At 38.6% G+C, this 25,513-nt stretch overlaps 3 protein-coding genes across 4 annotated transcripts in view; 1 reads left to right on the top strand and 2 right to left on the bottom strand.

The window, feature by feature from the left end:
- vwa5b1 (von Willebrand factor A domain containing 5B1) overlaps positions 1–6,764 on the bottom strand; it is a 30,700-nt gene extending 23,936 nt beyond the window's left edge. Inside the window, exons 1-7 of one of the 2 annotated variants that reach the window (XM_046868832.1) lie at positions 6,644–6,764; positions 6,355–6,459; positions 4,173–4,387; positions 3,088–3,249; positions 2,558–2,777; positions 2,208–2,362; positions 1,087–1,218 (exon numbers count right to left, since the gene is read on the bottom strand). In XM_046868832.1, the coding sequence (XP_046724788.1) occupies positions 1,087–1,218; positions 2,208–2,362; positions 2,558–2,777; positions 3,088–3,249; positions 4,173–4,311 (808 nt within the window). In that variant the 5' untranslated portion in view covers positions 4,312–4,387; positions 6,355–6,459; positions 6,644–6,764. Of the gene's footprint in view, positions 1–1,086; positions 1,219–2,207; positions 2,363–2,557; positions 2,778–3,087; positions 3,250–4,172; positions 4,388–6,354; positions 6,614–6,643 lie in introns of those variants that run through there. The other variant, XM_046868831.1, reaches the window with a different exon arrangement.
- A 7,479-nt stretch (positions 6,765–14,243) lies between these two features.
- LOC124399047 (ceramide-1-phosphate transfer protein) lies at positions 14,244–16,545 on the bottom strand. The gene is made up of 2 exons (XM_046869703.1): positions 16,101–16,545; positions 14,244–15,412 (listed from the first exon to the last, which is right to left on the bottom strand). Exons 1-2 carry the CDS (start codon positions 16,211–16,213, stop codon positions 14,890–14,892), a joined length of 636 nt encoding a protein of 211 aa, XP_046725659.1. The 5' UTR covers positions 16,214–16,545; the 3' UTR covers positions 14,244–14,889.
- A 103-nt stretch (positions 16,546–16,648) lies between these two features.
- On the top strand, positions 16,649–24,953 carry ints11 (integrator complex subunit 11). The gene is made up of 17 exons (XM_046870216.1): positions 16,649–16,982; positions 17,371–17,468; positions 17,551–17,624; positions 18,136–18,364; positions 18,612–18,710; positions 19,430–19,464; positions 19,576–19,714; positions 20,010–20,074; positions 20,260–20,449; positions 20,527–20,610; positions 21,072–21,161; positions 21,254–21,416; positions 21,857–21,967; positions 22,260–22,321; positions 22,408–22,550; positions 23,469–23,598; positions 24,815–24,953. Exons 1-17 carry the CDS (start codon positions 16,955–16,957, stop codon positions 24,875–24,877), a joined length of 1,803 nt encoding a protein of 600 aa, XP_046726172.1. The 5' UTR covers positions 16,649–16,954; the 3' UTR covers positions 24,878–24,953.
- Positions 24,954–25,513: the final 560 nt, after the last annotated feature.

The raw sequence follows: 25,513 nt of genomic DNA, 5'->3' as shown, positions 1-25,513 counted from the left end.
ATGTAGAAATAGTTAGCCAGTATATTCATCAATCCTTGACACATGCATCGATTCCTTTCCCCAAATATTTTTCTTGACTTCATGGCTTATTTCTTGCACTGACATACTTTGTCAGGTGTGGGGCTTTTCTTAATAGATGTGTGCAAACAGTTTTTCTCCATTGCTTTGGAGCATTTCTCGAATCATACTTAATATTTGCAGACCATTTATCCTTTGTTCATCTCTCAAAAGTAAGTATTTGTGTCAATGAACATCTTATTGCCATCAGAAGTCATAAGTCATCGTTTACAAACAAGATCGTCAAAATGTTCCGTCATGTTGTCAGTATGACGGCGCACGGTTTCAGTGTTTCCTGATGTAAACTACAATGATTGAATATACACAAGGATGAATTGGATAGTGATTGCAAAAGACGGGACAGGATTAACACTTTTACTGTACTATACTAAAGTTTGTTAATTTCCTGGTTGTTCCTACATTTTCAGAAATTGTAATTCTGTTTTGCTCAATCGCTAACGGAAGGTTCATGAGATTCACCTTTGATCTATTTTAGAGAACTGGTTGATCATTGGTTGATCTTGATGCCGTACACTCGCCTTTGTTAATGACATTCAAGATTCGTCTGCAGAATTGATCAATTCAAACTGTCATGTTCACTGAACTGTTTACCTCAGGTAGTTTATTTAGGGTGGAGGAAATGCAATGTGCACCAAGGACGCATGAGCAACAAAAGATTTTTATGCCACTATACAACCAAGTAACCACTTATTCATCTATTCAACAGTGTACTTTCCAAACACCATCAAATGAAAGAATGCCTTGATTGTGGATGCAATAACAAACCAAGAAATTCATGACCTCCCTGTGTTACAAAAAACCTATTTTGCCAGTCTTTAGCTGAGAAATCTTTGTATATCACTGACAAGCTTTTTTTTGTTTACAATTCTTCTTTAAATGAGCTTTCACAAAAGCTTTAAACATTTCATAATTAGCATGTGCGGGATGATATTCTAATTCTTACTACCTTGGCAAACTATAATTGCATATAGGTATGTCTACAGTTGTGGTTGCTTGTATAGTACCTACCACTGGGGTAGATGAGGATTTCCACAGGACAGTCATAGGTGTATTTGTCTGCCAGTGTGACCACAATGCTGGTGGCAGAATGGGCGGAGGGGTCAGCATCTGCTCGGATGGCATGAGAAGGGCTCTCCACTCCTGTAGAGAGAAACGTCAAAGATATAAATTCATCAAAATCTTTTAAGCAAAGCAGTCAAAAATGTGCTCCAATTACATTCAACCTACCGGACATCAATCTTATCATTTTCTATTCATTCACTGATCCACCCAAACAACCATCCATTTATCCATCCATTTATCCATCCATCTATCCATCCATACAATCAACCTAAGAAATCAAAGAAACAACCAACCATTCATGCAAAAATCCTTACATCCATCCATCCATCCATCCATCCATCCATCCATCCAGCCATCCATCCAGCCATCCATCCTTTCTATCAATCGATTTGTCCACCACCCCTTTACTAAATTCATTCATTTGCAACCACCATGTAATTGAGTAAAAATAGAGATACAGTAGGTAAAATGTTACTCCAGTAGAAGTAAAATTGTCTCTTTAATATTTTATTTGATTAAAAGAACAAAAGTCTTTGCCTTAAAATGTACTCAAGTGTCCAAAGTACTATTATTTATTATGGCTATAATATTTCCATGATCATTTTTGTCACGTCTTTACTTAATCAACTCAGTTTATGTAAAAAAAACTCTAATGTTACTCTCAGTACACTGATATATTAATAGAATGATATTAATGAGTCAAAGACTGATAGATAGTATCTATTAAAATTCATTAAAAAATCAGTAGCCCAAAACTTTCTTTTCCATTTCTTAAAAAAATCGCGTAAATTAGTCCACGGGTATTTTGGCAAGTTGAAGTCACAAGTTTCTTCCATCATTTATTCCTCTTTAAATGTTCTTTGAAGTACAAATACGTGAAAAAGCTCCTTAAGTCCGGTAACAATTTACATTTTCTTTGTTACTGTCCACCACTGGCAACCACCCAATGATCCAAACATCTATCCAACATCCAGCCCATCAAACGACCATTTATTTGTCTGTCCATTTCCTCTTCCATCCATCAATCTATATCCACTCTTTTACACCAGGATGTGTAATGTTCTAACCTGCCAGCAGATATGGTCCTCTGATCTCTAGCTGAAAGTTGAATTCATAATCGATGGAATTGATCGATTCCTCCTCGAGTAGCCAGGACAGACACAGCTGGTTGCTTGAGCCCATTTGCTCATGAGACCCAAGAGAGCATTGGTGTTTGTCTCTCCTGAGTCAGAAATAATAAAGAAATCTCAGATCACTGTTTATGAATCAAAGACAGTTTTCAATTGTTACAAATTTTTTAGGAAAGATACACAAGAATTCAGAAGCTTTGTGTAAGCAGATTTTTAACATCTTTAACATATTTAATCAGTAACTTTTCATTACCAAACATAAACGTGAACTATTCATAATATCCTACTTCCTGCTTGTGTTGGGAGAGAAGGCCTGCTCCTCTTTAATGGAGCGCTGGACCCTCGGGGTGCAGACGGGCGGTGAGGTGACACGAATGCCCCCATTTGGAAGGGTGGAAAGCTCATAGGAGGTGCTGACCAACACATTTACCGTCTCCAGAGGTGGAATGACCCCCAGGTTTACCACCAACACCATCCTCTCCAGATCCTCATCAAGTACCACATGACCTGCGAGATATTCACGAAGTATTATTCAGGCTCCGATCGAGGCCACATCATCAGCGCCTTCCATTACCTTTAGTGACCAAGTGAAGTGGATTCACAGTCTAAATGTAAGAGTGCTCCTTGTCCTACAGTATTCATTAGGATACAATAGGCTTGGATTCTGAGAAGGTTAATGGCTGCAGATAGGACTCTTAGATATTCTGAGCAGAATTTTCGAATTAACGAGCACTCAAATGGGAGAAATGCAAAGGAAGTCCTCGATGAGGTCAAAACAAGCCAAAAATTTTTAAAAGCAAAAAAAATGTAATCCCACCATTGTTGCTCTGTAGATTTTCATTGGCCGACGTGCAGCAGTCGAAGTAGCAGTCGTCGATTTTTGTCTTGTCTTTGATCTGCACTGTTATTATCTGGCTGGATATCATCGCCTCAAAGCCCACCACCAATGAACCCTCCTCGAGTGGATATATGAAGATACCTCCAAAAAAAAAATGAAAAAAGATACTTACTCGAAATAATATGCATTACCATTGGCTTATCTACATTTTAAAGTAAAGCTTTCAAGGATTTTCTTTCTTTCATTAAGCAATAACAGTTAAAAAATAAAGGCAAAATAGCTGTTATTTCACTCTTTAACAATGGGTTTATTAATTTCCTTTCACTTCCTGGGCCTTGGCTTTTGAAAAGCCCTTCTATTCAATTGAATGATTTGGGAAATAATACCTAATACTATTCTATTTAGTCTATTTAACGCTTTAGATATCTACAATAATATTTCAACCGTAAGAAGGATATATTTTTTTAAAATGAATTTATTGTTGTATGAGCTTAGTATCTGACTCAAACAACTTTTTGTTGCATCCTGTAGAATCCTAGCCATTATACAGACTTCCCCTGTGAACCTTTCTGGCAATCTTTCTAGGAAAAAAAAAATAATGCGCCTTCTATTTATATCTCTGGCATTTGAAGAAAAAAAAGAAATTTCAGGAAAAAATGCATGGGGGAACACTTCCTTTGTGTTGTCTTTTTAGAAAATAGCTGTGTATATCATGCCTGAACAATGACTAAGACTGCATCAATCAAGCTACTAGGGCTGACAGCAACAAGCTTTCCCAAGACAGACGAAGGATGGAATGTCTACCGTCTGGCCCACACGACTTTCTGGCTCCACAGAGGGAGAGTAAATAAAGCACAGGGTTTACATTGAAGTTTACTAGATGAAATGATTTATAGTAAATGATAAAACAGTGTTTTTGTGGTAGAGGGAATAGGAAAAGCACATGCTATATTTTTATGCATCTTGATGAAGATCTCATCCACGAGGACCTTGTCATCAGTAATATCACTAAGCAGGAACTCATCATTGTAATAAATGCAGTGAGAGATAGGGGTCTCTCTCACCTTCGATGGGGTGATCCTCAATGTTTTCATACGTCATGGAGGCTGTCATGGCCAGGGTGTAACCCCGAACACAGGAAGTGATGTCAGAGACGCTGAGTGGCAGCGCACTGCGCTTGGCCTTGTTGATCAAGCCTGGCATGGTTGCAAACTTGCAGGTGTTTTCTCACGCCCACACACACACACACACACACACACAGCTGCACTGGGTGATGATTCTGAAAGCACAGATCACAAACACAGTAGCATTACGAAATCCCTCTAATGTAATGGACTTTCTTTATTTTATTATAGGTTTCATTTGACGTCCTAAAGACCGTCATTATAATTAAATGCACTTTAATCGCTTTTTTTTTATTCATTACGTATTGTTTTATAACAAACTTGATTAAATGAAACAGGAATATACCTTGGTTTAAAGGTCATCAGTGGACACACACACACACACACACACACACACACACACACAAACACACACACACTTTGATACATTCATTCGCACTAAGATACAACTTATAGCCAGTTAACTTAATGATATGGTTCTGGGAGGAGGAAGGAAACCAGTGAACCCAGAGAAAACCCACAGAAGCTCAGCTCCCTGACATATGGAAATACATTTATGGTGTTTGTCAGATGCCCTTATCCAGAGCAACTTGCACTTATCTCATTCATATAATTGAGCAACTATGGGTTTAAGGGTCTTGCCCAGGGGCCCAGAAATTGCCTCAGGGACTGGGATTTGAGGGTGGTACCTGTTAATATACACCGATCAGCCATGTAAACATTATGATAATATAACATTATGAGCGGTGAGGTGATTAACACTGATTATCTCTTCATCATGGCACATGTTGGTGGGTGAGATATTATTCGGCAGCAAGTGAACATTTTGTCCTCAAAGCTGACGTGTTGACGTGCAGGGAAAATGGGCAAGCGTAAGGATTTGAGGGAGTTTAACGAATTGAGTCTAGACGACTGGGTCAGAGCATCTCCAAAACTGCAGCTCTTGTGGGATGTTCCTGGTCTGCAGTGGTCAGTATCTATCAAAAATGCTCCAAGGAAGGAACAGTGGTGAACCGGTGACAGGGTTGTGGGTGACCGAGGCTCCCTGAAGCTCCTGTAGCTCAAACTGCTGAAGAAGTTAATGCTGTTGATGCTCAACAGGTCAAAACTGTTTTGGCAGCAAAAGGGGGAGCAACCTGATTGGTGTAAATGTACACTTGAAAAAGGTTTAATTGCTGTTTTACTGTTTTCCATTTCTGCAGTTTCCCCACAGGAATCAAAATGATGTTCGTTTGAGAGAAAAACACCACCTGTGCCCTCTTCCTGTGAGGACAGCCTTTTTGGGCAAGCTGACTTAATTGCATGTGGCAGGAATGCATTTCTCATAACCTAATCTTTCTGATGGCAGCCGAAGATTAAACATCTCGCATGAGCGTTATCGCAGAGCAGCATCAGCGTCCAGCACCAGCATCTCCCATCATCCATCCAATCCAACTTCCAGCCAGCAATAACTCATGCGCAGAGGAAGCATTGGATTACATTAGGCTTTTCAGCATGACGCTCTATATATATATATATATATATATATATGAGAAGCCACTCAGGTTTTGCGAGTCCATGCCAAGACTGCCATCATGTGTCCGGTTTGCAGTGCCTCTAAAACAAAGCAGGTGCTTTGTAATCGGATTGGACTTTGATCGAGATTTTGCAAACAGTCAATAAAACCTATATTTATCCCGGATCAAGGAATTCCATTACAGCATCCGTGTGACGAGACTGATCTTGTATGATTCATGTACACCCAAGACAATGAGACAAGACGACAGAGTGAGAGTGGGGAGTCCAGGAAAACCCCGAGCGTGACTCAGTTCCTCTGGTCTCAGCTGACTGAATGGGTGCGTGAGCTAATGAGAGATCTCCTAAACATAAAGCCCCTCTAAACACCACGAGAGCATACGTTCTGAGAGACACAAGTCACCTGTTGATCCGTGCTGCATAAACACACCACACCATCACCTACGATTCATTCTCTTGCACTTCTAAAAACTAAAAAAAACACCAGGATTCAGCCGACAAATTGGATTCAACCTGAGCATCCTGGATTTGATCCTTTTGGGACTGAAAAACTAGACTTTCTAATAAAACAAAAACCCATAAGAAATGCAAAGCAAAGAAGGCTTACCTCACATTGGGGTTGAGATGAAGGACATCCTCTTGTATTATATTATTTTGAGGAAGCAGCGTAAAAGAAAGACGTTCTGCCTTCCCTGCTGTACCTCAGTGATGTCTGTGTGAATGGCGTAAGAGGAAAACAGCATCTGTCACAGGTGGTTGAAACTCTGAATTAAACCACTCACACAAAACAACTGAGACAGGGAGGCAGCAAGAGAGAGAGAGTGTGTGTGTGTGTGTGTGTGTGTGTGTGTGTGTGTGTGTGTGTGTGTGTGTGTGAGCAGCAGCTGCAACCCTACCGATGCCACAGCAACATGTGGTTATAAAAAGTAGCTCATGGTCTCTGCCTGGAGTTTGCTGATGGTGGGGGGATGCGGAGACACAAGGATGCGGAGAATGGATGTGGATGCGTGTCTCATTTAACAGCACAACATTCCTCCTCCGACAACTCCATCCCTCTTTTCCCCAAGCCTCAGCACCACCCAGTGTGCCCTCCTCCTCTCGGCTGGCCACACAGTCACTGATGAGGGCACCTATTCATGCGTTCTTTTTTTTTTTTTTTTGACAAATCAGGAATGCAACAGCATGCACACAGTGTGGTTTTATGTTTTTTCGGCCCCTACAGGCAGCTGAATGTGTTTTTTATTTTGATTGCTAAAATGTAAAAAAATATATATTTTCGCTTCTTTCTTTCTCTTTTTTCCTTTCGACATTTTTTGTTGCCACTGAGGCTCATTTGATCCGTCTGCTTTTGCACAGAAGGTAACCATGACAATCAATATGGAGCCTCTAGAGCTTCTTAAAGACAACAGGTTGGTGTGTGTGTGTGTGTGTGTGTGTGTGTGTGTGTGTGTGTGTGTGTGTGTGTGTGTGTGTGTGTGTGGTAGGAGGGCTTATCTGAGCTTTAACAATTAAATTAAATCTCTCTGCCTCTCTCATTTTCTCTCTCCCCCTTCTCTACTTTCTCTCTCTCTCTCTCTCTCTCTCTCTCTCTCTCTCTCTCTCTCTGTTAATTATTTTACATAGAGTACGTGTGGCAATTCTTCTTCTTTACTTTCATCCTCTGCAGTAATTGTTTTCATCAGACATAAAATTATTATTCAGAGTCTGAACTGCATCTGCCTTCAGGGCATGAATCTACATCTTATCACAGACAAAACATCACAGATCTTCAGCATGAATCATCAAGTGATACAATGTTATTGATTCAATTATTTCATTTGGATTCTAACAGTATGTGTGATTGTTGTTTATAGACTCTTAAAGAAATGCTATAAAATCACTGGATTAGAAACACTGGATTACACTGTACAGTTCCTGTCAAAAGTGTTCTATAGAAACACCTAGTCTTTAAATGGTTCTTGAGACACATACATGTTCCTTTTGTTTCTACCAGCGAACTAGTTCAAAGGCAAAATAACACAATAAATGGGATGTTAATGACTAGAAAGGAGGTTCTATGGACAGACGAGTCCAGATTTGACATTTTTGGGTCTAACAGAAGGTATCTTTCAAGACAGAAAACAGGAGAGAAGATGTGATCAGACTGCCTCACCCCCACAGTCAAACATGGAGGTGGAATCTGAGTAGTTTGAGGTTGTTTTGGAGCAGGGAATGTTGGAGACTTATTCCAGGTGGAAGGAACCAACATGGCAACCATTCCATACTTCATCATCAAGCAATTCTGTCTAGACTGGGTACTGTACCTCCAAGCCCTATAAGCATTATTCAGAGAGCCGTAGTGTTATCTATTATGAAATGGTCTGCCTGGTATGTCCCATTTGCATTTAAATATTTGGTCAAAGTAGTTTATTGCATATACACGTGCATGTGTCTTTCAAAAAATGATAAAAGACCAGACTTTTGCCAGGCACTGTATGGACAAACGTTTTTATGGATGCCTGAGCACAAGATTTGTACATGTTTTTTAAATATCCTCATTCCACATTTAGTCCCCATTCACGCTTATAATGACCTCCACTCTTCTGGGAAGATGTCAGATACCTAGCTAAAGATGCAAGATTTTGTAATGATACTGATGTAGGTGAGAAATCCTCGGGTTCAGTCAACGTTCCAATTCATCCCAAAGGTGTTCAATATGAATAAAGTTCAGAGCTCTATAGCAGCCCACTCAAGATCCTCCACCCCAACCCATGTAAAGCATATCCTTATGAAGCTGACTTTGTACATTGTCATGTTAGAAGTCTTCTAGTTCAAGTGAAGGGAAACTTTCATGCTACAGCATCCAAAGGCATTTATCCCCTATATTAGGAGTTTCCCATCTTTTACACAAAGGGTCATTGTGGGTGCAGGTTTTCATTCTAACCAAGAGCAAGAGCCACACCTTATTCTCCCTGTTTAAATCGAATGATCTTCATTTTCATGAAAATACCCCTTGCCTTGGAATGAAAACCTGCACCCACACCTGCCATTTGTGGAAAATATTGGACACCCCTGTCCTATACAATTGCGTTCCTCCAGCTTGGAATAGAAGCACATATAGCTGGAAAAGTGAGGTGTCCCAATACTTTTGTCCATATTGTGTATGATGGCAGATGGCAGCTGCAAATTTATGTTGAAAGTCTCCTGTTCAGGGAATCGGTTGGCACATCATTTTGAGCGGTTCATTAATGGCCGTAAACATTATGTACACGTTCAGGAACAGTATTCTCAAATAGAAAACATTCCCCATGGCGTTGCACCACAAAAAAGAGCCTGGACCTTTGACTCTAGGCAACTTGACTACATGGATTCATGCCGCTGACATCAAATTTGAATTTGTAAAACAAATTAAAATTCACCATGTTTGTCTTTTCCCAATCTTCACATGTCGCCTCAGATGTCTGTTCTTGGCTGAGAGGAACAAAAAACCTTATGTTGCCTGTTCGCTTCAAAGTTCCATCTGTTGAGCCTTTCTGCAGTGCCTTTATTTTGCTCACCACAGGTGTAAAGAGCCTAAAATTCAAATATAATCATATGGACGGATTTACAATTACACTCTGTGCCGAAAAGATCAAATGTTTGCACCCCAGATGGAATTGCAGATTTCAATATGAAGAAAGTTTGTGGACACTTGGCCATTAGATTTGTATTTGCTTTTTAAATAACCCATTCGACATTTTTTTTCTCGTCTTTTTTTTTTGCTGTTATAAAAACCTTCACTCTTCTGGGAAGATCTTCCACTAGATTTTAAAGTGTGCTTGTGGGAATTTGTGCTTATTTGGTCATAAGGGGGTAGTAAAGTCAGGTGTAGAGGAGGGTGGTGAGCCCTGGGGTGCAGTTAGTGTTCACATTAATCCCAAAGGTGTTGAGATTAGAGCTCTATCTAAGTCATATATAAAGTTTAATATAAATAATTAATTACTTACTTTTGAGAGATGAACTAAGGATTCAGAAAAATGTAATATTTGACTTTGAAATGTAGTAAAGTAAAAGTCTCCCCAAATGTACTTAAAGTAAAGTACAGATACACAAAAAGGTACAGTAACAAATTACATTCACCTCGTTACTGTCCACCACTGGTTTCTGATCATTCAAATAGTAAAAAAATTGGGTAATTGAGCATTTTGGAACATTCTGGAATCATTCCATAGTAGAGAATCAGAGAGAATATATTGCAATAGAAAACTGTTTTAATAAATAATTGAACGGATCCTCATTTTTTTTTTTTATGAATTTATTATGATTAAGTGCAAGCAAATGTTTGTTCATAAGAGCATTTAAAACCAGCATTCTCCTCTCATGGTGTCTTCAAGACGAATTGTTCGTAGGCCATCGAGAAAGCTCAGAAGCCATCTTTGAAGCTGATGCACAGGACCGATTTGGTTACGATGCTGCACTGAGAAAGAGTCATGTTCAGATTGGTGAAGATCCTCATAGGAACCTCCATGGTGTTGACCTGAACGTGTTTGTACAGTTTTCCGGATTTGGCCTCTGCTGTAGCAACAACATCCCACAGCGTGTCTGTGGGTCGAAATTCGCACATCAGCCTCTGACCGCATGGAGTCCGGAAAGCGAGCAGAACTTTCTCAACATTCTGGATCTACTTGACAGTCTCGCTACATGCTCCGTCCATCTCCTGGTTGCTTCTCAAGCATTTATGGCCACAAAGCCTAGACCTCGAGGACTTTTTGATCGTGTCTGCACTGGACGCATTTGAATTGCTCTGAATACGTGGGAGGATTTTGTATTTGTTCATAAACGGGAAAATCGGTTTACTGTGACCGAGGTAAGCACTGGATGATGGAGATGATTTAAACCAGTGGAATGTCGTGGGTGGAGGATGAGGAAAACGAGAAGAAGGGACTGGAGGAAATGGACGAGTCTCATGGAGATACTTATCGTCTCCAGCATAGGCCTCCATCACATGCATGCTTTCTTCTGGAAAAAAAAAACAACACTTTTTCAGCTGTCTGTTTCAATAAAAAATAAAACACTCATGAGGGTGCAGTTAGAGAAAAATAATACCTTTTATACCACAGCGCTTTCAGGTCTTTTATATCTAACAATAAACACCCAATTTCTCATCTATTTTGAGCTACAGTCAATGAAATGAGACGTCGAGAAGACAATTAGTTGAACAAGCTTTTGATTCTTGATATAATGAAGCTTTATGTTAAGTGTTAATGGAAGTTATGGAAGGAGACTCAGTATCAGAGCTTTGTAACAGTCAGTGAGATTTCCTTTACAGGATGAAGCAGTTTGTGCTTCAGTCACATGACTGTTTCTGGGGGTTGTGAGAGAAATTGTAAAGAAATGACTGTAATGTAAGTGATAACAGGAACAAACATGTTTGGAATAACTGTAATAGAATAACAAGCGTGTCTCACCAACCCGTCACAATTATTTGTTCATTGGTTTAATGATATCGAGGTCTCAAGCAGGAAATTATAAACCAACTACTCTTTAGTAATAAAAACCCTTTAATTAAATTACTTCAGGGGCTTCTACATATGATTTATTAGGTGTAACTCAGACTTGAATCTACTTTTCTACTTATATACTGTAAACAATACTGTGAAAATATTTTTGGCAGGTGTAAAAAATGCTTTTCAAAAAGTTTGCCTTAAAAATACGAGTTTATACTGTTTTTTAATCAGTTAACAAAATGGAAGGGGTCCGTGCACATTTTGGTTATTCGGTTTTGTAATTTTAGGAAAAGAATTTGAAAAAAGGAGCGTTACAGACAGACAGACAGACAGACAGACAGACAGACAGACAGACAGACAGACAGACAGACAGACAGACAGATAGATAGATAGATAGATAGATAGATAGATAGATAGATAGATAGATAGATAGATTGATTGATTTCAGGACAGACAGACAGACAGACAGACAGACAGACAGACATTCAGACAGACAGACATACAGATAGAGACAGACAGACAGACAGACAGACAGACAGATAGATAGATAGATAGATAGATAGATAGATAGATAGATAGATAGATAGATAGACATACAGATAGAGACAGACAGACAGATAGATAGATAGATAGATAGATAGATAGATAGATAGATAGATAGATAGACAGATAGACAGATAGATAGATAGATAGATAGATAGATAGATAGATAGATAGATAGATAGATAGATAGATAGATTTCAGGACAGACAGACAGACAGACAGATAGATAGATAGATAGATAGATAGATAGATAGATAGATAGATAGATAGATAGATAGATAGATAGATAGATAGATACTTATCCAAGGTATAAATTTCCTGTCAAAAAGATTTTTATGTTCTTTGTAGTGTTCACCAGACTAACAATTAAAAACTTAATAACACAATAAAAACCCTACAGCAATGTTTGAACACCCATGGCAAGCATGTAAAAACTATCAATAACTGAATAATTTATATTTAATTTCTCTTTGAACTGTACATACACAATATGCTTAAAAAGGCTGCACATGATTGGCTGGAACGAAGAATTCCAGAAGTGAAAGTGGGAATGAAACACGACTGCCCCCCACTGGTGATGTAGTTCATGTGCCAGAGAACTTAACTAAGTCGTAGAATCCGTTTTCCCCTGACGCGTAAAAGTGACCCAATTTAAAATCTATTACGTTGTGAATATCGATACAATGAAAAAATGATGTAAAACAGATAGTACCATGTGTTGATGGTGGGGAAATGGGTCGTTTCATTGTGTACATCATTGTATATGGTTGGAATGATAATAACGACGACTTGACTTGACACCCTCTGGTCTACTAAAACAAATCTGCGCGTGTTAGGTGGCGCAACTCCCCCTAATGTATAAGCTCCGCCCACTTCTGATCCGCAACTGCTGTGACGTTTCACCTGTTTCCGATGGGGGCTTGTTTCTTTAAATCTAAAAAAAACAAAAAAACAAAAAAAAACCCCACTTGATTTAATACCAACATCCAAAATAAGAGGGGAAAAAACCTACTGTTTGAAAGATATATACATTTTTTACATTTGATTAATATATTGTAATTTATTGCATATTGAAACTAGAAATGACCCCAAAATAAATGTCAGAAAAAAGATTTTAATGGTTCTTTAAATCTTGTTTATCAAAATGAACAAAACTTTTTTGTCATTTACGTTCTTAAATAAAATAAATAAAATAAAATTGTATGTGTATAGCGTATATGGGAGTCACGTGACGCGTGAAAGGTGAACTACTCAATTCCATTTCCTTCACTTAACCTAGAGAGTTAACGATGCTTTGCGCATGCGCGTCCGGTACACAATGAACGAATCACTCTTAGACAACTCGTTCTTCACAATTCACAATTCACGCTCATGAGCTTTATATGCCTGAGAGTGCAGGACATGTCTGTCTTTGTTTGACTGACTGCATTCTCTAACTTTATAGAAGAAATCATAGCTGTTCTTACTCTTTATTTTCTTGTCTCCCCTAAGATTGTAGCTTTGAGATGTAAAACACAAGTTTATCATTATTGGAACACTTTCCAGCCATTTGACCTTTTTTTTTTTTTTTTTTTGCTACATCCAAATATTTCAGATTTTGACTCCAGTCAAATCTGCAGATGGTTCCTGCTTTTGTGCATAACCCTTTGTGTTTTTGTAGTCTTGTTTATATGTCCAGATGTGGGTTGTTGTTTTTTTTTGGCCATAATTTTTCCATGAAGACTACTTCTGGCCAGACTTCTCCTGACAGTAAATGGGTGTACCCGGGTCCCACTGGTTTCTCCCAGTTCTTTGCTGATTGCACTACTAACAATGTCAAAGGGAAGTAAATATGGACGTGTCTTCCATCAGCTGCATTAATTTTCTTGGCCGACCACTGCATCTACTGTCCTCAACACTGGTGTCTTGTTGCTGTGTTCAGTGTGGTTTTCACACCCTCACCTTGGTGTAGGATAGTTTGGTTATTTCCTCACACAGATTGAAGCCTCCTACACAGCTGTTTCTGTTTCTGTTAATAAATGTTCCAACCTACATAAGAAACTGATTATTAGCATCTATGCTTAGTATAATTCCCTCTCTCTCTCTCTCTCTCTCTCTCTCTCTCTCCCTCTGTTTATATATATATATATTACACATGCCATTGTAGCAATAGACATTTAGTCTATGGTGGATCAATTAATGAGATTTATTACATATAATAATTATATAATAATAATTTAATTATTTATCAGCGCATCGCCTCATTAGCACCTGTTGCTAACGGCTGTGAAGCGAAACCGTGTCCGCCATCTCGGAAAGGACCAAAACCAATACAACCTAATAGAGTGCTTATGTGTGCTTAACTCGATACTCTATAATTTGGTTTATATGAAACATTTTTTACAAAATGTGTTTTCCTACTGAATAACGTGAAATATGATCGAATGCTCTAGAGAAAAAAAACGTATGTGAAGCATTTGCTGACGTGAATATGAAACAGCAGACCGACTGGTTGAGATATGATTTATTTTCTATTTGGTCAACGAATTGCAATACATTCGCATTATCGACAGCAGCCACTGTTTTCAACTTACATAAAGAACAATCTTCCCATGAGTCGTTTTACGTGAGAGTCGACTCATTGTGTCGACTCTTTTAGGTAAAGGTTAGGAGAGAGGATGTCTTTCTTTCCTTTTTCTTGGTAATAAATGTGTTGCGTTATTACACATGCATTCATCAACTGTCCATTCGTAAATTATTCATTTATCAATTTCTGTGGATTCAGAAAACAATGACGGGAGTTTGGAAGATGAGCGAGTCGAGTCTTACTGGTGAGTCAAATGAGTCAACTCATTCTATAGAGCTATAATTTATATCATTGACGTGCAGGCATAAATCAGTCTAAAATAACGCACAAATATGTTAAACAAACTGTATATTATTAAATATAATATATTTCACAGAATAATTCGAGTACATCTGATATATATCCCTTATAATCAATAATAAATATAAGCAATTGCATTTTCTAAATTTCATAATGAACTATAATAATTTTCCAGTGTATTTGGACATATACAGGAACAGGAGGAATAAATACAACACCCAGTGACATCAAGTAACTGCAGAATATGCGTTAAGTAGTGCTGAATCTTTCAGGGTAAGTCGAGCAGGTTGTTTTTTGCGTACAGGTCCTGTGTGATCTGATAGACTTCTGAGATCTGAGGTAAAGCTTCACCCAGCAGCGTGATCACATCCTGGTGGCTGCCTGCGTTCATCACGTCGAAGAACGCGTCGCGGCCTGGCAGAGTGCAAAGCGCGACTCCTGCTGCTTTCCGGATGATCCACGGGTGATACTGCGCCAGCGATGCGTTGTAGGCCTCGGAGCACAAGGCGGAGGTTTTACTCTCCTCGGTGCTGGTGCGCAGACTCTCCAGGAAGAGCTGGAGCCAGAGCAGGGCACGGTGCAGACGCAGCAACGTGCGGCAACCCGACTCAGGGTGGCTGCCTCCTTTGGTAAGATCCACCAGCTTGTTGTCCAACTCATACTTCACCATAGACTGGATGGTGAGGTATTGCGGCCCGTTCTCGTCCGTCAGGTAGTTGTCAAGGATCTGGATTTTTTTCACTACATCGCTGGAGATGAAGTAAAAGACGCTTCCGAGGCTGTTCATAAAGCTGTGAGAGGGGAAGGAAACAGTGACTTTGACTTATTTTCATAAATACGCAAGTATAATATATTCAGAGCATAATGAGAAGATGAAATCCCTCCATTACTTTAAAGTGTGTGTATGGTACCGACTGATTCCCTCTCCTAGATGTATTCCTTCCCTGCACCCAGTCATCTCAAAATAAATTAATTGCTATACTTGTATGAATGAACGTTACATTTACAAAACATGGTAATTTGCGAAAGTATCTTGGATTTTTGCATCTCCAAGTCTCCAAAACTCATTGCTGTAGAAATGCACTGTTTATATATGACAAGCCTGGCGTAAGCAACATCCTCTTTCATTTACTTTCACCAGTTCTTCCTGGTCATGTTTGTACTGGACCCATAGCCTAACCAGGATGATGCCACGATACACTCCGGCCCTCAGCTCACCATCACTACAGTGAAGCAGGATGGTGGTAGCTTCGAGCCACAGTCATGCATTACATCAGCATTTCAGGACTGTGACACTGTGGTCAGGGTTTTGGGAAGAATGAATGAATGACATGTAAAATGATCTGGTTTTTTCAGTGTCAGTTTACAAATTACAATACAAACAATATCTTATAGTTGAAACACTGAATGTATATTAAAGTCTGCATATAAGATCGTTAAATACAGCATGATATTAATGCACACAAATTGAACACATACCTCACAAGCTCACGCCATCCTGCTATATAGTACTGAATGTAGACTTCCTTATTATCACTGAGACATAACTTGAATTTGTCCAAAACATTGTGAAGACTAAAAGAATCTGCCATTTCTAGTATTTCTAGTTTGTAAGGTGAACCTGCCCTTGTAATTAACGAGTCAGAATGGGAAAAAAACAACTATTTTCTATTTACAGTTAACGTAAACAAAATATACACATTAAAATCATTGAGAATAGTTAATAATCTAAGCGGATCTTCTAAAACTGCTTTATAAAACCATCACGGCTCCAATGTTTTTTCCACAACCGCATTCCGCTTCCTTCATCCGGATTGACAAGCGTATCATTCCGCCGATTGGCCTGTTTTTTTTTTGCCGTGTCAATATTCTGTCTAATCAAAACCGAGTTTTGGAGAAGAAGGCGGGATTTGCAGGTGTTATCGCAAATATATTGTATTGCATGCTTCCGGGTTTGAAAACCGTCCTCCAATCATGGTGAGCCGTCGTGTCACGTGATTGTTTTGGTGGTCGCAGCATTTGTGCGTCATTTCCGCGGAGGGTTTTTTTTTTTTGGTACATGTTGCTTTGTATGCATGTCCTGCTAAAGTGATTGATTTCAATGAAGAATTTAGTGATTTGGAATATTTAAGAAGTTGTGTATTTATTGAAAGGTTTGAGGATAAGTTATAGATGTAGTTGTGGTGAGTGTCAGTGCAGCAAGCAGCTTTGCTTCGCACAATTCACAAGTGGAAGTTTTATTAGCAGCTAGGCAGCTAACCCAGAAATATATTCTATATCTTTAATATAAAAAATATTCAACTTATATAAACGATATATGATTTGTTATTAAGATGCCGGACATCAAAGTGACGCCTCTGGGTAAGAGCTATGTGTTTTTAATTGTATACACTTTCCCATTAAGTGACTGTTGTATCTCTGTTTATATGCCTGTGTGCATTGAGAAGAATAAAATATTTAATAGGCGTGCTGTAATAAAAAACCAATCAACGACGTCCTTTTATACAATAGCGATTTCCTAATAATTACAATATTTCATTAAAAAAACATAACCACACAAAACTGTCTTTAGAATCACTTTATGATTTGGACCAATCAGATTCAGGAATTCAGCAGCGCCGTGTTATGACGTCATAAATTAGACTGAATAATGGCTTCTAATTATAATTTGTGCTCTAGTCATTACATGGTTATCACGAGGATAAAGTCTTCACACGTGTTCAGCTGATGTTTGTGTTTTGTTGTGTAGGTGCTGGACAGGATGTCGGCCGCAGCTGCATCCTGCTCTCTATAGGAGGCAAGAACATCATGCTGGATTGTGGGATGCATATGGGATTCAACGATGATGTAAGGTGGTGTCCGCCAACTGAAATGTCTCACTTGCAGAATTTCAAATCTAAGCCTGATTTCTTATTTTTTCCTTTATTAGAGACGCTTTCCAGACTTCTCTTACATCACTCAGAACGGACGCCTCACAGACTTTTTGGACTGTGTAATAATAAGGTTATTATTGTTATTATTATTATTGGTGAAACCAACATTCCTAACATTCCAACATTCCTAAATATTCTACAGCTTTCAAGTTCTATGCACCAGACCCTTAGGCTGTTCCACATGTGCTCTGATGTTCCACATGTGAGCTGATGTTTTGAGCTAATCACAATTACAGTTTTCCTGTTACCTTTCAAGCTCTATTCACCAAACTCAGCCAATCAGGGTCTGTATTTTTCCAATAGCCAGACTTACAGCTTTTCCACAGCAGGTCAAAAATCTGAAAAGCTCCTATAGACTAAATATACCATAAACTACCATTGGTTTACAAATGTTGGGACTATCTGATCATCTTTGTGATTCAATGTCCAGGTTTCAGAACTGGTAGCCAGCATGCTTACAGCCTGAAGAATCTGTCCTCTCCCTGTCACTTTTGTCAGTGTTCTGTCATGATCTCTAGCACTATTGCAAACTCAGTCTATTTACAAAATAACTTTTTTTTTTAATCCTCTTGTCCCTTCAGCCATTTCCACCTGGACCACTGTGGCGCTCTTCCCTACATGAGCGAGATGGTGGGATACGAGGGCCCGATCTACATGACCCACCCCACCAAAGCCATCTGCCCCATCCTGCTGGAGGACTTCCGCAAGATCACGGTGGACAAAAAGGGCGAGACCAACTTCTTCACTTCGCAAATGATCAAAGACTGCATGAAGAAAGTGGTGCCGCTCCACCTGCACCAGACCGTTCAGGTGGGAAGGCAGCAAAATGCTAATAATATATTTCTGGTTTGTAACACACTACCATCATGTGTTAGTCATGTGACTAAGCACACAGCAGATACTGGTACACTATATGGATTGGGACACCACACCACAAGCAGATAAGTGGAGGGTATTATAACAGCAAATGGGGACTAAATGTCGAATGGGATGTCCACAAACTTTTGCCATATAGTGTATGGAAAGTATAGTTAGTTTTTTGAACATTCTCTTATAGGTGGATGACGAGCTCGAGATCAAAGCGTACTACGCCGGACACGTCCTCGGCGCAGCAATGGTGTTGATTAAAGTCGGCGCCGAGTCCGTCGTCTACACCGTAAGCGCTACATGCCTGGTTTTCTATCATATGTTCATTTTTTTTCATGCAGAAATCAGGTATAAATGAGCAGAGTGTGCAGGGTATTAAAAAAAAATACAGCAATAGGAGACCCAAATTTGACCCCTGTGGGACGCCATGTTTTCAGCATCACACTATTAGTGCAAGCAGTGACTGTGTTAAGTGTTAAGTACGATCTGTAGGCACGAATTTCTTTAGTTTGCATGAAATATTTTGAATGGTCCTTTCATATAAATGAGTTGAAAGGAAATCTAACCAGTGTATTAGGACAAAAGTAAACGCGCCCTGTAAAAGCAGGTAGTCACTTTTCACCTTCAGTCATCGTCATTTTAAGTTCTCTGTGAGGTTTGATATTTATGAGTTTTGTGGGTGTATCATAACCATATATTAAATACACGTGTGTAAATGAAAATATAAAATGCACACATAAGCTAAAAGAATGTAGGAATTACTGAAACATTTTTATAGACAATTGCGTGTGTGTAAACTAAATGGTAAAAAAAAAAGAAGCCTACTTTTTTCAATCCTGTCCATTAGGTGAGGGATGAAATGCTTTAGGTTGTGCTTTTATAGGAAAATAATAGGGATGGGGTGGTGTGATGAATCTTGTTTCTCATATGTAGACTTGGAGCACTGGGTTACATGTATACATTTATAAAGCAAATCAATGCCATTGTGTGTGTTTGATCTTTATGCAGGGCGACTACAACATGACCCCAGACAGGCACTTGGGGTAAATATATTATTGTTGTTTTTATTATTAGATTTATTAATATCATTTTGAATAGTTGGAGGAGGGGGTAATAAGTCACACCTAACTTAACACTGTGATGATCTTTTCCAGAGCGGCCTGGATTGACAAATGTCGCCCAGACATTCTGATCACCGAGTCGACCTACGCCACCACGATCCGCGACTCGAAGCGGTGCCGAGAGAGAGACTTTTTAAAGAAAGTTCACGAAACCATCGAGAGAGGAGGAAAGGTCAGAACAACGACGCAGTTATTGCACACACACACACATTTTGAATTGCAACCTTTGATTTTGCCCCTTTTTTATTCCATATTATTTTATTTCATTTTTCCACGTACGTACGTATGCAGCAAATTAAGTTCGAATAAAATAAAGACATATGTATAAAATATGTAAATTTTTTACACTGTGTACTTTATTGGTTTATTGTTTAATTTTATTTATTTAGTGTCTTTTTTTTATTTTTTATTGTATGATCATCATTATTATTAATATTTATTATTATTATTATTTTTATTATTATTAGGTTCTCATTCCGGTGTTCGCTTTGGGACGAGCTCAGGAGCTCTGCATTCTCCTGGAAACGTTCTGGTAAGACACAATTCCTCCAAAACCCCACTGGTAGCATCATCTGATCTTTCAGGAGAGAGAAATCTCCATTAATTATATTCTGTGTGTATATAAATGTATTTTTTTTAAATGTAATAATAACATCCTGTAAATACCTTTTTTTCCGAAAGACATTTCGAATTTCTGTATGTGTTTGCCGAAAACAGGGAGAGAATGAATCTGAAAGCACCCATATACTTCTCCACGGGCCTGACGGAGAAAGCCAACCATTACTACAAACTCTTCATCACGTGGACCAATCAGAAGATTCGCAAGACCTTCGTGCAGAGGAACATGTTCGAGTTCAAACACATCAAAGCTTTCGATCGCTCCTACGCAGACAATCCCGGGCCCATGGTATGATTTTATCACGAAAACATCGAACGAAAGCCTGTCGATGTGCTGATGTGAAACTCGGGGTCTGTACGTTTCAGGTGGTGTTCGCTACTCCTGGGATGCTACACGCAGGCCAGTCGCTACAGATCTTTAAGAAATGGGCGGGCAATGAGAAGAACATGGTAAGAGATTAGATGAAATGTATACCTCATGTTATATCCTGTGTGTATTTGTTTGTTTACTTTAAGGGGTGACCCCGTGTGTTATTATTTTCTTTTTTTTTAGGTTTATTGATCTTAAATGTTTCTTGTAAACCTTTTAGTGACGTTCTGTACATCGTGGCTTGAAAATATTACGAGGAATTGTTTTACTACTATCTCGTGTCATCAACCCCCTCACACACACACACACACACACACACACACACACACACACAAGATTCGACTCAGTCGACTATAAGCAAAACAATTATGATTCGACTTTGTAAATCTTTAGGCGGGGAAACCCCTATTTTAATTACTCACTTATTTATTTACTTTTTTTAGCTATATTTATTCTTTCTACTTTTGGACGTAAAACAATTTCTTTAAAATGGCCTCAAGAAGCAGATTTTGTGTCTGATTTGAGCATTTTGCCTTCCCAGGTCATTATGCCCGGGTACTGCGTGCAGGGGACAGTCGGCCACAAGATTCTGAACGGCCAGAAGAAGCTGGAGATGGAGGGAAGAGCCACGGTAATACACTACGCTTCAGCTGCTGGCTGATCTTGTCTGCGCTCTTCCTTTCTCCTCTACTATACTGATATATTGTCATTATGTGTTGACAGCTGGAGGTGAAGCTGCAGGTGGAGTACATGTCGTTCAGCGCTCACGCCGACGCTAAAGGCATTATGCAGCTGATCCGCATGGCCGAACCTCACAACATCCTGCTGGTCCACGGCGAGGCTAAGAAGATGGAGTTCCTCAAAGACAAGATCGAGCAGGAGTTCAGTGAGTAAAACAGTAACGAGGACCCCGCATTAATGACACGCGATGAGGATATAATGATATAGTTTATGGTAAATGTTTTCACAGGGTGTAAATGTCAAAATCCTTTTGAACTTTTAAAGAAAGAGGCCATTTGTCGACCACAAAACTTTTTGCCCCCAAACCCACAGACCAACTGAGATTCTCCTTTACTCATCATCCTCCTGCTTCGAAAAAGAGTCTCAATTACCCTGTGTATAAAGTGTGTGGACAGAAAAGTGTACGATAAACATCAGATACTCTTTAAAGCAAAACGTATGACTTTGACCATGACTTTTTAAAGACGTATTTTTGCACATGAAAGACGTCAAGTCTTTTTTATTTTTATTTTTTTGTTTGTTTGAATCGTATACATGTGGTCCAAAAATCTCGAACCAACAACCTTTGTCTTGTAACCGTTACAGATGTCAGCTGCTTCATGCCGGCTAACGGCGAGACCACCACGGTGACGACTAACCCGAGCGTACCTGTGGACATCTCGCTCAACCTGCTGAAGAGAGAGATCGCCCTGGGAGGTGTTTATTTTACACACCAAGCCGGCACACTTACGCAGTTAATCCCCAAGAGTTAACACACTTACTGTACATTAAAGTAAAAACAGTACGTCCAGCATAAAGGACATCTTAGATGACTTGATATCTGCACAAGTTGATGTTTAAATCTTTTTTTATATATATAATGTGATTATTGTCAATCGTTGATTTTTAGTTTGAGTTTTAAATTTTTTAATACATTTTTTATACATTTTTTATACATTCATTTGCTATTTCAGTGATGCTTAAGTGACATCATTTTGTTTCATGCCAGGTCCTCTACCTGACCCTAAGAAGCCACGTACCATGCATGGAACCCTGATCATGAAGGACAATGTAAGAATTATTAAGATCTTTTTACTTCTTGTTACTGATTAATGTTTTTTAAAATTACAGTTTTTTTTTTTTTTGCGTGTGTGTAGAATCTGAGGCTCGTGTCCCCAGAGCAGGCTTTAAAGGAGCTGGGACTTTCTGAGCACCAGCTGCGATTTACATGCCGTGTGCATCTGCAGGACCCTCACAGCGACGCTGACACACTTGCCCGCATCTACAGCCATCTTAAGAGGTCTCACACACACACACACACACATATTCATTTTATATATATATGTATATGTATTCACCCCCTCCCCATTATACTGTACTCACACAATATGTACAATTCTGCATAGTTAAAAGAAAATGGATTTCAATAAAAAAAAATAATAGTAGGGCAGCTAACCTTTAAAATTTGTCAATCCAGGCCTCTTGAAATTTTCCACATAATCAAATTGAATCAAATCAAATATACAGGGTAACATACAGGGTACGACATGCAGTGAAATGCTTTTTACGACAGTCCGGCATGAGGGAATAGGATGAGGAGAAAAATAACAAAGAAAAAAAAAAAGAAGGTAGATAAATAAAAAGTATAATCTATATAAACTAAATAAAGTACAATTTTAGTTGTAATAAATAAAAAAAAAAAATACAATTTGTAGTGCTACAGCCAGAAATGGAAATCGACTTAACTGTCATCATACTGTATGTGTAACAAAATTCATTATATTTAAAAAAGAAAAGAAAAAAAATGAATGTAATAGTCATAATTAGTTGATATAGAACGTTTAATACAGTTTAATATTCTCAGCATCTTAAACTTCTTTTAGTTATGAACTGTTTCAAAGTATTGAATCGCTGTCATTCATTTCTGATTGCACTGTACACAGCGATGGAACGTGTAATGTGTAAAAAAAAAACAAAAAGTAGCACTAAATACACAGGGGGGCTTTTTTCCATCGGTAAATGAAAACAGTGGTTTAGTAGGTGACTCATTTCCTCCCACACAGCGTGCTGCCTTCACAGCTTCTAAATGTCATGACAATGTGCCAGTGTACAGTGTGTTTGTTTTGTGGATATTTTTGTGGGCTTTTTCCCCCTGACCTTAATTGGTAACCCTTTTTTTTTTTTTTTCTTTTTTCTTCTCCTTCTTGCGGGTCATTAGCATGCTGAGGGGTTACACCGTGCAGCACCTTCCCGACGGCACCGTTATCGTCGACTCCATCGTCCTCAAAGTGTCTTCGTCAAGCGACGAGCCTCATCTTAAAGTGATCCTGCTCTCCTGGAGTTATCAGGTGAATGCCAGGGAGAAACACTGATATACACACATGCATATCGACCATGTCGGTGAACCGGACCATTAATCAGAGCCCACAAATTGTATTCAATACCAAAGTTTGCTGTTGCAGAAGGTATTTATTATGTCATTTCGTTTACTTATTTAGTATTCCACAACATCATGCAACAGGCTTATAAAAAAGCATTCACATGATCATCTTTTGTTCAGAACTGAAAAAGGAAGTGAACCAAACATATAGGAGGATTCAAAAGTTGAGGATATGAAAGAGGGATTTGTGAAAATAAGGGGGACGCCAACTTCGCCAAGCTTTTTCCCCTCCACTATACTCTCTCAAGCCACATTATTAGAAACACTTGATCTTTCACCAATTCACCAATCATATGGGTGCAGAACAGCTACATTTAATTATTTCAACATAGTTTTTCCGGGTCTTTCGTGCTATCCATAAGAAACCAGGAAAATCATCAAAACAGATTATGTGGAAAATGCAATTCGGCGATAAACCTGGGGCACGAGATTCTAACGGCGGTAAAGCGGCGGATTACCGTATTATTATTAAAACATGACTACATTTCCCTTGGTGAGAAATCTGAAGCAATTCTTATATGTAAATACTTTTGACAAAAATTGCTTTACATAGTAAGTTCCAGTTGCAGAGGACACTGCTCTTTCCTCAAGGTTCTACTGGTTTCAAGTACACCTTCTCAAACACTTTATAAATCGTCTGCATTAAACAAGTCTCGGGAACAAGTTTCAACTGTACGGCTTGTTTTCCCTCTCATTACGGGACACTTTAAATCTAATTAAACCCAAGATCATTACCTTCTCTTACATTAGTTAAAGTAAATCATTCTTTATAATAATCCAGCAAACAAACACGTCTCTTTATTCAGCTGCAAAACCAATTACAGTTCAGTCAAAACAGAGTGAAACATTATTAACAAATATTTAGCAGGAACAAACCACAGCTTATTAAACTTAATTTGTTTATTTTGAAAAAGATGAACACATTCTACACAATCGTACATGTTTTCATTAGAAGTGATGTCATTATAGTGCAAAGTCACGGGTCATTAAAATGTCGAAATATTCATAATATTATACAAACTATTATATACAAAAATTATTCATGAACTTTATAGTGGAATCATTAATATATTTATTATATATTGATGCATTATTTATAGATTGATTAAATTATTTGTTTATAGGATGAAGAGCTTGGCAGTTTTCTTTCTAATCTGCTGAAGAAAGGTCTCCCCTCTGGGTTGTGAGTGTCTACTGATATTGTTCAGAACAAATGTTTTTTAGTTTTTATATTAAATAAAAAAATATATATAAAAATACGAACTTTCCGTTTCCAAGAATGTTACTCACACAAACACAAGTATGTACACCCCCTCTAACCCACAATACACTCTACACAATACAGGTTAAATTTAGGATGTGAAAAAACTAGAGCACTCTCTGTGTGTGTGTGGTGTGTGTGTGGTGTGTGTGTGTGTAGGTATGTACGAGTGGGTTTATAGTCATTTAAATATACACATGCTTTTTACACTATGGAGAAAATGATTGTTTATTCTTTTTAACAAACTTTCTCTGCTCATGTTTGTATATTCTTTTCTATATTATATATACAGATGTTGACTGCTGTGGCAGCAGAAATCTTGACCTGGACAGAGTTTAATAGCATTATTTTGCTTCAACAAAGACTGAATCAGAAGTTTCTACATAAATCAGAAATCGTGTTCACCATTTCATTTCATACACAACTTCAGTGATTCAGTGAAAATCTCCGACTCAGATCAGAGTCTGTGGACCTCTGTGGACTTTTGTGTCTAAAAAAATCCCCACTTATCGTTTCACTTCTGCCGTAATCCAGATCATTTTCTTTATGTGTGTATGTGTGT

Source organism: Silurus meridionalis, chromosome 16, assembly GCF_014805685.1.
Source record: "Silurus meridionalis isolate SWU-2019-XX chromosome 16, ASM1480568v1, whole genome shotgun sequence".
Taxonomy (NCBI): domain Eukaryota; kingdom Metazoa; phylum Chordata; class Actinopteri; order Siluriformes; family Siluridae; genus Silurus; species Silurus meridionalis.
This window is presented reverse-complemented; position numbering and strand designations above follow the sequence as displayed.

What these genes read in the sequence shown, in the direction of transcription:
- LOC124399047 (XM_046869703.1), bottom strand. Translation starts at nt 16,213, where the DNA reads ATGGCAGATTCTTTTAGTCTTCACAATGTTTTGGACAAATTCAAGTTA. An exon ending in GGATGGCGTGAGCTTGTGAG is followed by an intron (nt 15,413 to 16,100) that starts GTATGTGTTCAA and finishes CCCCTCTCACAG; the next exon opens with CTTTATGAACAGCCTCGGAA.
- ints11 (XM_046870216.1), top strand. Translation starts at nt 16,955, where the DNA reads ATGCCGGACATCAAAGTGACGCCTCTGG. An exon ending in ATTCTCCTGGAAACGTTCTG is followed by an intron (nt 20,075 to 20,259) that starts GTAAGACACAAT and finishes TGCCGAAAACAG; the next exon opens with GGAGAGAATGAATCTGAAAG. An exon ending in GAGAGAGATCGCCCTGGGAG is followed by an intron (nt 21,968 to 22,259) that starts GTGTTTATTTTA and finishes GTTTCATGCCAG; the next exon opens with GTCCTCTACCTGACCCTAAG.